This window comes from Lynx canadensis, chromosome A2, assembly GCF_007474595.2.
Source record: "Lynx canadensis isolate LIC74 chromosome A2, mLynCan4.pri.v2, whole genome shotgun sequence".
NCBI lineage: Eukaryota > Metazoa > Chordata > Mammalia > Carnivora > Felidae > Lynx > Lynx canadensis.
Genome location: NC_044304.2, coordinates 78,874,012 through 78,886,989, shown reverse-complemented (window position 1 = coordinate 78,886,989; position 12,978 = coordinate 78,874,012). Strand labels below are relative to the sequence as shown.

The window sequence follows — 12,978 nt, the reverse complement described above, 5'->3', positions numbered from 1 at the left end:
CATATCTCCAACTTTCCTAATTTAGGCTAGCAAGGCAATGAGGAGCACAGACTGATATATCCCATACAGAAAACTGAATCTGGTAAACATTTCTCATTACCAGATCTCTGATATGTGTATATTTTCATTCTAGAAATATTTGCAGGAACATCATAACCGAACCAGACCCCAGCTAGAGGTTTTCTTTTGTCAAGGCAATTGAACAAAATACAAATCTAATACAATATTCCCTATGCAACTTTTATTTTAAAAATTTTTTTAATGTTTTTATTTATTTTGACAGAGAGAGAGAGAGAGAGAGAGAGAGACAGAGCATGAGCGGGGGAGGGGCAGAGAGAGAGGGAGACACAGAATCCGAAGCAGGCTCCAGGCTCTGAGCTGTCAGCACAGAGCCTGACGTCGGGCTCGAACTCACAGACCAAAAGATGATGCCCTGAGCTGAAGTCGGACGCTTAATCAACTAAGCTACCCAAGAGCCCCCTCCCTATACAACTTAAACATGCCTTGTATTATCTTTCATCTAGACTCTATCCAAAGATATGCAGAAATAGTAAACAAACACAAATTATCTATTTCTTCTGAACTATTTTCTAAGGAACTAAGTGGGACATTTTGTAGTAATGACATTAGATAAAACAATCTCTCAGTATACCATACCATTTACTTTAAATAAAAGATCAATACACGAAAAGAAATGCATGCCTGACATTTACAAATTTCTCTCTTTACAAGACAGGATGGCATATCATTAAATAAATATAAAATTGACATAACAAGTTCAAAATGTTATGCACTGTAATATACATATATATGTAAAATAAAAATTATATATATTTATATGTGTGTGAGTGTGTGTGTGTGTGCACATGTGTATGCTAAGCATATTTTTAAGAACAGGAATCTGTGTTGAAAGGCTAGCCAGTTAGGTAATGGAGGGTGGGGGCTGTTCTCATGTCCTCACCTGTCGAATGATACTCTTCACACAACGTACTGGGAGGCCTTGGTAGTTGGACTTGATGATCCACTTGAGGAGATGGTGGCCAAGCACTTCGAAGACCATGCAGACATCTGGGACATGGTTAAGGACCATCTGCAGATACATTTCCTGGAGTGATGCAATTACTCAAAGCAGCCATCGCTGTAGCACTTGACATTTCTTTCTTTACGAAATGCAACATCACTAGTATCAATAATACCACAAGTGGTCACCTGCTGTTTCTCACCTGAATGAAGAGATCTAACACTAAGTACTCATATCCTATATGTTACTCAGTGCATGCTCGTCACGTTCAAACAATGTGCTCACCACCACACACAGAAGTGACCACAGCGAACCCAGGAGCTGGAAGTGCTCTTTGGCATCACACGGTTCCAGATGGACCACGACCCAACCCCACACCTCCCTGTGCTCTCGATCATTTCAACACCCTCGTTCCTGATAATCAGCCTTAATGAAAAGTGAACCAGGCTGAAACCTCATAAAAACTGATGAGAGGAAAACAACAACAACAACAAAAATGTCTTAGGTATCCTCCCTGACTGTCTAAATTTCCATCCCACAGGCGCCTGGGTGGCTCAGTCAGTTAAGCGTCCAACTTCGGCTCAGGTCATGATCTTGCAGTCCGTGAGTTCGAGCCCCGCATCGGGCTCTGTGCTGACAGCTCAGAGCCCGGAGCCTGTTTCGGATTCTGTGTCTCCCTCTCTCTCTGACCCTCCCCCATTCATGCTCTCTCTCTGTCTCAAAAATAAACGTTAAAAAAATAAAAAAATAAAAAAATAAATTTCCATTCCATAGAACACTTTATAAAATAGAAATTTAAAAAACATAATGAAGACATTTAATCTTTTCCTTCAATACTATCTTTCACTGCAGAACTAGATCAACTTTAACACTATAGGCAGCTTTCAATAACACAAGATGACAATATAAGACATGGCACTAAGACCCACCTATAATAATGAAATCTCAGGAATCTGGGTGTTTTTTTCCCCCAATAGAAATTCTAGTCAATCACGGACTCTCCAGAACTATGATCCATCAGAGTCCATCATACAAGTATATTCATATCATTCATACAGGAAAACTTCAACTGGCTCTGAAAGCCTTTGAGAATATACTGTTCATCCCTGCAAGCCAACAGATAGGTTATTAAAACAGGTTGGTTGATTTAATATTCTCTACAATACCTGGATCTACCACTCACATTACCACAATATTTGTCACTTTAAGTATTTTTTTTTTTAATTTTTTTTTTTCAACGTTTATTTTTTTGGGGACAGAGAGAGACAGAGCATGAACGGGGGAGGGGCAGAGAGAGAGGGAGACACAGAATTGGAAACAGGCTCCAGGCTCCGAGCCATCAGCCCAGAGCCCGACGCGGGGCTCGAACTCACGGACCTCGAGATCGTGACCTGGCTGAAGTCGGACGCTTAACCGACTGCGCCACCCAGGCGCCCCTTAAGTATTTTTTTAAATAAAATATTTCTACAGTGTTCGAGAACATTACAGATTCATGCACAGATAATCTAAAGCCAGAAGTTTTATTTCCCAACTCATTATAAAAAATGGCAAACTAAGGACTAAAGTTAGTAAAAGACACAGAGCCAAAGGCCAATAGTTCTAAGCACTGACCAAATGGGACCATAATGGTTTCTGAGCAATTTATTTAAAGGTAAGAATAGCCACTGGAATGTATACTTGCCCATAAATCAGGTGGTTTCTCTAAAGAGACACTGTCAGCTTTCCCAGCAAACTGCCTTGCAGAACTGATACAGGAGGAGGGGCTGCCATGCCTGCTCACAGACACGCTCACCTGGGGACAGAGCAGAGGACCAGCTCTATCTTCCTATCTACCAAGGGGGGAAATGCACTCAGCAGCTAGCAGAAATGATCTTGAGGCAAAGGGCAAGGTGACAGCAGCAGGCAGTGGCTTACTAGTACCCTCGAGTCCAATCTCTAGAAGAAATACAGAATCTCCTTCAAACATATGCAGGGAGTGCTTCCCTAGAAGATTAAGGCTTAGGAGATGCAGAAACAGGATGTCGATCTGGGCTGGGGGATGGCTTTGTCCTCAGGTTTCTGGAGCCTGAGCAGGTCAAATATCAAGATCTGTTCCAAACATGATATAAAGGAGGGAGCAAAAGATCAGTCAAGGGAAGACCCTGGCTCTTGACACACCCAATCTTTTGCTCCTTGTAATGTGTAAAGATGACTGCGGCTAATCTTTCTCTGCTCTCTACTTACACATATGTAAGGCACTCCCCAGCTTGATACTGAAGGTAGAGCCCAGTGCTTGGACAAGAAGAATGTCAAAGAGCTAGCAGCATGTACAAGAAGGATGCTGAGTAATTGTATGGCCCCAGGGAGATTACCCAAGACACCGAAACAGATTGGCAGGAATTGGGGAATATTTTGGCATACCATTTTACAACACTCGGTGATCATACTAGAGGCATTATATGGACAGTGATGGAGCACAGGAAACAGAAGTTTAAATGAGTGTGAAATACTGCCATGTTTTAAAAGTAAAAAGAAAAGCTACATTATAATTTAGCCATTAGGAAGCAGAAGAACTGTCAATAAGGATACGTATTCCATTCATGCCTGAAATCTTGAAGTCATCAATTAACTGTACTACCATGTCTTTATTTGGGTCAGTGGGATCACTTTCTCGAACCTATGGAAAGAAAAATGAATTCAAGAACAGGAAGCATTTAAGACTGAAAGTCATTTCCATTATACCAATCAAAAATGTCTTTGTTTTTAAAAATAAATGATTCAGTATTTGAATTTATAAAAAATAAATTCAATTTTAATTAAGTAAAACCTAAAAAAATTCCTCTATAAAATTTTAAGTCATTAATTTTTCTTACATTATTCACATTTTTTGCAGTACTTACACATTTGAGCAATTTTATTTCATCCAAGGCTGTCTCTGTATAATGCTGGGCACTTTTTACAACTTTCATTGCAACAAATCTTTTCCCCCTTTAAAAAAAAAATGCATATTTTTTATATTATCAGAAGTGCTCATTATAATAAGATCTATTCAATAAACAGAAACATTTAATAACCTTTCCTTTAAAACAGTACTTTTCAAACTGTGTGGCCATAATTAAGCAACAGGTTCATGGATCAAAATAATCTCTTTTTTGTTGTGTGTTTGTTTTTTCCTAATAAGAATAAGGTAGACTGGGAAAATGTCAGAGTTCATCATGTAGAGTCAGTATTACTCTGTTAACATTTCTGTTTTAGTACGTATGTATATGTACACTGGGCAGCGGTGCAGTTTTATATTATGGGCTCATGACTTTTTTAAAAAAGTCAGAAACCACTGATTTAAAGGCCTATACATTATTATTTTACATTTGAATATTTTTCTGCTATGCATGAATTACTAGAAGAACAGTACGTCCAATGTCATGCAGTATCACTGAATAAGCTGCAGATACATAAGCAGAAGGAAGTTAATACATTAAGATAACCGACAAGAGAACTTCAGACTGGGGGGGGGGAATGTCTAGCTGGGTGGAGGTCTGTGCTATGTCCTCTCAGGCCACCACACAAACACCTCTGCTCCTCAGCCAGCCTGTCTTATAAAGGTTGAACTAGACCAGAAATGAAATGCACGAATGACAAAGAACACTTACTGCATATCCCAGCACAGCCAGACAGTTGAGAAGTGTCCCCATCCTAGCTTCCTAATGACATGGTAGCGGCCATTGAAGAGGTCTCCAATTTTCACCGGATGGTAGCCACCTTTTATTAAAAAAATTTTCTTTTAATTTCAGAGAAATAGTAATAAATTCTCTTCCTTTGTCAGTTTTTCTTCTTTTTTTTAAAGATTTATTATTATCTTTTAAATGTTTATTTATATTTGAAAGAGAGAGACAGAGACAGAGCATGAGTAGGGCAGGGGCAGAGAGACAGAATCAGAAGCAGGCGCCAGGTTCCTGCTGCAAGCTGTCAGCACAGAGGCCACCGTGGGGCTCGAACTCACAAACCAGAGATCATGACCTGAGCAGAAGTCAGACACTCAACCGACTGTGCCACCCAGGCACCCCAAGACTTCATTTCTTTTTAAGTAATCTCTACACTTTGTGGGGCTTGAACTTAAAACCCTGAGATCAAGAGTCACATGTTCTACCAACTGAGCTTAATCCAAGCTCCTCTTTTGTCAGTTCTTGATACCATGCAATCAAGCTCTAACTAATAAAATCAGATCAAAATATGTTTAATAATCTAACATTTTTCTCAAAAATATCTTTCATCAAGAGAAAAATGTCCTTTGCCATTCTTCTTGGCTTTTTGTTTGTTTGGATTTAACTTAGAAAGTAAACAAACCATCCAGTACTCCATTACAAGAATTTCAGATTTTTTTTTATTTAAAAATTTTTTAAAGTTTATTTTTGAGAGGGAGAGGGAAACAGGGAGAGGAAGAGAGGAAGAGGGGGAGACAAGGGGAGAGGGGGAGAGGGGGAGGGAAGGCGGGAGGAGGAAGAAGGGGGAAGGGGGGGGGGGGGGGGAGGGGGGGGGGAGGGAGAGGGAGACAGAATCCAAAGCAGCCTCCAGACTCTGAGTTGTCAGCAGAGCCCAATGCGGGGCTCAAACTCACGAACTGTGAGATCATGATCTGAGCTGAAATCGGATGCTCAAATGACTGAGCCACCAGGTGCCCAAAGAATTTCAGATTTATTATTAATTCTAGGTGTACAAAATATGCCCATGCCAGCTTTTGATCTTTCCAAACAACCTTTTCTTCTTTTCTAAGCAATAAATTCAATGCAAATCTTTTTGGGTCAGTATAACATAACTCAGCGAAATACAGGATGCGTACTCTGCCTAATTCTGCATACGCCAATAGTTTACACACAGCCAATAAGGAATCACATAAGGTACAACAGTTTACCCTCCAAGACAGCTTGCTCTCCTCACTCTTCTTCCAACCTCCAACTTCTGCTGAGAAACAGGCTGGAGAGGAGAGAGGGCACGCTGTTAAGGCAGATACTCGGGAAAGATAAGGGTGCTTTCACAGATATCTGGCGTAAAAAGCCCTTTACTTCGCATGTGCAAGTAAAATAAGCCGGCTACAAAGCAGCGTGTATAAACATGGTACTATTTTGTGGACTACACAAGAAAAAAATCTAGGAGGGTAAGATGTTAGCAACAAATATCTCTGGGCATAAAATTACTTTTATTTTTTTATCTATCTTCATTTCTTACTAAAACAACAAAATACTCTCCTACTGTTTATTCTTTTAACATTTGCTTTTTTACTGCAAAGTTGTTACTTCTCACTTCTTAAATCTACAGAATTCTTACAAGTCACTCAAGAAAGACATGCATGGTTTCCACCTAGTGTTCAGAGGCTCAAAGTAGGTGCAGAAAGTATCTACGCCACATCTTCACTACACCTAAGTATCTTTCAGAGTGCTAGGAGCAAACTTCCAAGAAATACTATGAATGTTTATGAATATTTAAGATGTTACTTAAATGAACTAGTGAAGCAAGAATTTAACCAGACACTGCGCTGCAAGATTCTTACTCTCCTACCAGTACACTGCATTTCTCGTATTTTAACATCAAAGTCTTTAACAACATTTTGGGTAAAAGATATGAACTAAAAGATAATAAATGAAGAATAAAATATAGCAAATTATTAAATGGATGGATGGGTGCTGACTAAACTCGCTGTGGTAACCATTTCACAATATACACATATATCAAGTCATTATGCTGTACATCTTAAGTTTATACAGTGCTTATACAGTATTTATTATATTAAATACATCTCAAAAAAACTGGAAGAACAAAATGGCTGATTACTTACTGAGAAGGTTAGACTAAAATTGAAGTGGGCTCTGAGTTTACAATTCAGTTTTGAACCATTAACATTAACACTGAAAAGAAGGAGGAAAAAAACCTATAATTTACCCAGTACAAATTAGGGGCACTGTACTAGGCACTTTATTTTCCAAACCACGTTCCATGAAAAGAAACATAAACTACAATATGTTCCATAACGTTCCATGGCAGGGGTAGGGAGAAGAAGAGAGGAGAAGTCTGTTTGGGAAATGCGAAGTTCAACGAAGCAGAGAGGATTCTTGACCAAAGGAGTTCCAAAAGCCCAAAGTTTTCACGCATGAAGGGACCTCAAAGAGAAGGGAGCCTGCTGCAAATTCCAGACATATTTGCACAGGAAATGATTCCTTCAAAAAAACAAGTCACATTTCACAACACGAAGTATTTTTTTTTATTTTTTAAATTGTGTTTTTAATGTTTATTTATTTTTGAGAAAGAGACGCAGAGACAAAGCGTGAGCAGGGGAAGGGCAGAGAGAGGGGGACACAGAATCCGAAGCAGGCTCCAGGTTCTGAACTGTCAGGACGGAGCCCAATGTGGGGCTCGAACCCACGAACCGTGAAATCACAACCTGAGCCGAAGTCGGACGCTTAACCGACTGAGCCACCCAGGCACCCCTCACAACACAAAGTATTTAGGAAATGCCAGTGTCTCTGAAATTTCTTACAACCACCCCACCAAGCAGATGGTGCGGTTTCTCCACTGCTGAAGCGGACACAAGTCTCAGACACAGTGCTTAGTAGGTTCAGGGCTGGAAACTGGGTCTGACTCCAAAGTCCACACTGTGTCCACCAGGAAGAAATGAGCTTCATTTTCAACAACTGTAGGACTGTTTCCTGGACTTAGTATACAGGGAACACTTGATAGCTTAATTAAAAGCTCCTGACTACTTAATTGCATATTAGTGCCAACATTAAAGTCGCTAAGTTTAAAAATAATTTAATTATGCATAAAGAGAAGAAACTGGTATCACTATGCTATGTTTCAGATTTGAATTCTCAAACAGCCCAGAGTGCGTCCACGTGGGCAAGAACAGAAGAGCGCGGTTTCCAATGTAATCACAACAGAAGCCAGCTGCTCCTTTTCTCAATGGGACTTTGAAAGTTGAAGAAAGGAAATTACTAGTTTAGTCCATTTATCTCAGGAGCCCAGAGACGAGCTAAGAATAATGTACCTAGCAGAGGATAAAAAAAAAAAAAGAAGAAAAAGAAAGAATAACATACCTAAAAACAGGCCAACTAAACAAGAGAGGCAGAGAAGCAATTTTTGAATACAATAAAAGTGCTAAAACATCTATCCTTTTATTTTGGACATTTGACATAAATTTGACAATTTCAAGTCTATATTCTACATATTCTCCTACCCTAACTCCCAGATTGCTACAGAAAATAAGTCTCTTCTGACCATTTCTCAATCTCTTTGTCACAGAAGGGTAACTAATACTCATGCTGCCAGAAAGGTTGAGCATGACTCCCCAGAGCAGAGCAACCACATCAACCTAACGAACACCCACAGAATTAGAGAAAATGGACCCTTCAGGAACTCTGCCAAAAAAAATTCTCCAGTTCCCTGAGATCAGCTAATAGCATGCACCCATAATGACCATTAGCGATGGCCACTCCATGGCTCAGAACACCACCTAGCACACAAGGAATCTCACGACCAGTCACAGACTACACAAGAGCCTCTCCTATTGCTGCTGTACCACAGGCAGTACGGGAGTAGACCCTGCTCGTGGCACTGGGCCGAGTACCAGAAAGACTCAAGCACTTGACAACTACCATGGCTTTGGGGTTTGGCTGACATATTTGTATTTCACTATGTGTATTATTTAGTGTAAAGGTCATGCACTTAGCACTGAGAAGTTTTCCTCTGATTTTTAAAGAACGTTAGAAAAAAATATTAGATTTGATTACAAATACAAGAGAATAAAAATGGATTAAGTAATTACATTCATTCACTGATTTCTTCTCTGACTCCTAGTCCTCCAGCACATTCACGAAAAGTGTAACTCAAGTTCTACTTGTACTATTAATGATCCAAAGAAGACAATTCTAAAACGATGTTTCTTAGCTGTTCTGGAATTATTGGTCAAAGATAAAGAGGACTCCCTTTTCCTTGCTGAGCCCAAATTAATCAATTTGACTGAATCAAAAGTTCAGAATTCTGTCATATACAATAGTCTGGAACGATTTGCAGCAAAGTCTTTATTTTCCACTGAAGGTATTATTACCTTTTTTTTTTTTTTTTATAGACACTAGTTTCTCAGTACTGTGATGGGGAGGTTTCTCTCACTAACCAATGAAGGCTTTCAAAAGTCATAGAAAATACTTGAGAATCACTTCCAACACAGTCTTAAAAAAGGAAGGGATGCTAAAAAGAAACCTGTTCACAGAACGAAAATACAGACATATCTGGGGAATCACTGAAGATTTCTATGTTCCTTTCCTCAAAAGGTAATAGAACAAGTAGACAGAAAAGCACTAAGAATATGGAAGATTTGAATATACCATCAACCAACTTGATGTAATTGACATTTAGAGAACACTCAACAGCAAATATATATTTTTTTTAATACATGGAACATGTATCAACATTAACCAAATACTGGGCATAAAACTAGTTTCAACATCAATTAAAAGATGCATAAAGCATGCTCTCAGACCACAACAGAATTAAATTAGAAATGAGTAACAGAAAATACCACAAAATTGAGAAACTAACCCATTTCAAAATAACTGATGGGTTAAAGAAGAAATCAAAAGGAAATTATAAAGTATTCTACACTAAATGAAAGTGAAAACTTAAGATCAGAATCTGTGATGGGGCGCCTGGGTGGTTCAGTCGGTTAAGTGTTCAACTTCGGCTCAGATCATGATCTCATAGTTCGTGAGTTCGAGTCCCGCGTCAGGCTCTGTGCTGACAGCTCAGAGCCTGGAGCCTGTTTCAGGTTCTGTGTCTCCCTCTCTCTCTGCCCTTCCCCCACGCACGCTCTCTGTCTCTCAAAAATAAATAAATGCTAAAAAAAAAAAAAAAAAAAAAGATCAGAATCTGTGAAATGTTGCTAGAAACATTAACACTTAAGAGGAATATTTAGAGCTCTAAATGTCTACATCAGAAAAGAAAAAAGATCTCAAATCAATAAGCTGTTTCCAGACCAAGAAAATAGAACAAATGTAACCCAACGTAAGCAGAAGGAAAAAAGAATAAAAATAATAGCAAAATCTGTGAAATAAGAAGCATAAAAAATAGAAAAACAAATCAGTGAAACCAAAAGCTGGCTCTATGAGAAAATGAAAATCATAAACTGGCTAAGTTGACCATGGACAAAAGTAAGAAAACACGAATTAGCAACATGAGTGAGGTGACACCACTACATGCTTTTACAGCTATTAGAAGAATAATAAGAGAGTATTACAAACAATTTTATGCCTATAAATATGAAAACATAGATGAAATGGACACATACCATGAAAGACACAAAATACCCAACCTCTAATCAAGAAATATATACCTAAATAACTTTATATTGGTCTTCTAAAAATCAGTTTGTAGTTTATTTTCCCATAAAAAAATGAATTGGTGAATAATCTCACACATTTACAGGAAAAATACTAACAATTCTACACACTTCCTGAAAACGGAAAAGGAGGAAACACTCCCAATCCCATTCTATGAAGCCAACATTACTTTCATTCCAAACGCTGGCAAAGGGTAAGAAACCTACAGACCAATTTTCCCCATGATGGCGATATAAAAACCCAAATGAAATTTTATCAAACCTAATTAAACAACATATAAAACAGATAATACTCCATGACCAACTGGGGTTTATTCCAGGAATAAAAACTTAGAAACCATATGATCAGCTAGATAAACACAGAAAAAAAACATTTCCTGATGTCCAACATGAATTCCTGATCAAAATTCTTGACAAAGCAAGAACAGAAAAGCCTCTGTGAAAAACCTACAGGCAGCATCAGACTTAAAGTTGCCAGGGAACTATAAGAAGAGGGGGCTCATTCCTAGATTAAAAGGACTGAAAAGGGGGTGCCTGGGTGCCTTGGTTAAGCATCTGACTTGCTCAGGTCTGATCTCACGGTTTTTGAGTTCAAGCCCACATGGGCTCCTTGCTGACAGGACAGAGCCTGCTTGGGATCTCTTTCTGCCCCTTCCCCTCTCTCAAAATAATAAATAAACTGAAAAAAAAAAAAAAACCTCATGAATATAATCTCTGTCATTATACCAAATAGTTCTCTGTAACACTAATGAACGGGAGAGAACGCTACAGGGAAACTCAGAGCAAGGAAAATCCTTCAAAAGAGGGTTCCTATTTACCTATGACCAAAAGAGTAAAACAAAACTCACTTGAGCATAAAATAGATAAATGCAGAAACAATTTTTGCAGTAGAGCCAGAGATTTAAGTATAACACATAGATTGAGAGACACTGAATATATGAAATTGAATATAAAGTCCAACAAATAATTCTAAGCTCTTGCCTACTACCAATTACTCATTCAGCTATGTGTTTCAAAAAGGATTATGATTTGAATCACACCAGCATTTACTAGCTAGTATAACACTGAGCAAATTGCTCTTTTTCTCTGGGTTACTCTTGCCCCTGTGGTCACTCGCTCAGAACCACACATGGGGACATATTAAGTGCCACCTAAGTGTTACTGTTGTTCTGCCATTATCCAAAGCCACTACGACTAATGACACAGATTAATGAGTCAGGCCAGGATTCAGGGTAGTGTCTAGAGCTACTTAAGATGGTAAAACTAACTGACCCAACGTGTAATTGAATTCATTAACGTAGCCCAATCAGCAAAAGGTTTGTGACACTCCAGATATGATGATTTATAGCTGTCAAATGTCATAAAGAAAGAAAGTTATCTTTTTTTAAGGTTTTTATTTTCATTCCAGTAGAGTTATACAGTGCTATATTAGTTTCAGGTATAAAATACAGTGATTCAGGGAGCCTGGGTGGCTCAGTCAATTAAGCGTCCGACTTTGGCTCAGGTCATGATTTCACGGTTCATGGGTTCGAGCCTCGCATCAGCTCTGTGCTGACAGCTCAGAGCCTGAGCCTGTTTCAGATTCTGTCTCCCTCTCTCTCTGCCCCTCCCCAACTCACGCTCTGTCTCCGTTTCAAAAATAAACATCAAAAAAAATTTAAATATAGTGATTCAACAATTCCATACATTACCCAATGCTCATCATAATAAGTGCATTCCTTAATCCCCATCACCTATTTCACTCCCCCCCCACACATACCCTACCTTCATTCCGGAAACCAACGGTTAAGAGTCTGTTTCTAGTTTGGCCTCTTTTTCCTTTGCTCAACTGTATCTTAAATTCCACAAATGAATGATATCATATGGTATTTGTTTTTCTCTGATTTATTCTTCTTTGCATTATACTCTCTATCCACATAGCTGCAAATGGCAAGATTTCATTTTTTTATGGCTAGGTAATATTCCATTGTACATTACACATCTTGTTTATTCAGCTACTGATGGACACTTGGGCTGCTTCCAGTTTGTCCATGGTAAAACCTTGCAAAAAACATAAGGGTGTGTGTATCCATTTCAATTAGCGTTTTCGTTTGGGGTAAATACCTAATAGTGCAATTACTGGATTGGAGGGTAGTTCTGTTTTTTGAGGAACCTATACTGTTTTCCACAGTGGCCGTACTAGCCTGCATTCCCGCCAAGAGTGCAAGAAGGTTTCTTTTTCTCTACATCCTACCCAAACATGTTGTTTCTTGTGTTTTTGATTTTAGCCATTCTGACAAGTGTGATGTGATATCTCATTGTGTTTTGATTTGCATTGCCCTGAGGATGAGTGATGCTGAGCACCTTTTCATGTGTCTGTTGGCCAGGTAGATGCCTTCTTTGGAGAAATGTCTGTTCATGTCTTCTGCCCATTTTTTAATTGGATTATTTGTTTTTTGGGTGTTGTATCAGTTCTTCATATTTTGGATACTAACCCTTCACCAGTTATGTCATTTGCAAGTATCCTCAGGAGATTGTCTTTTGGTTTTGATTGTTCCTTTGCTCTGTAGAAGCTCTTTATTTTGATGTAGTCCCAACAGTTTATTTTTGCTTTTAT

The 12,978-nt window shown here is 38.8% G+C and overlaps 1 protein-coding gene across 1 annotated transcript in view; it reads right to left on the bottom strand.

Annotated features, from left to right (window-relative positions):
- Positions 1 to 12,978, bottom strand: part of SRPK2 (SRSF protein kinase 2) — a 252,973-nt gene that overhangs the window by 42,050 nt on the left and 197,945 nt on the right. The window contains 4 exon segments of the mRNA XM_030307792.1: positions 962 to 1,068; positions 3,590 to 3,677; positions 3,901 to 3,988; positions 4,651 to 4,759. Of these exon segments, the coding sequence (XP_030163652.1) occupies positions 962 to 1,068; positions 3,590 to 3,677; positions 3,901 to 3,988; positions 4,651 to 4,759 (392 nt within the window).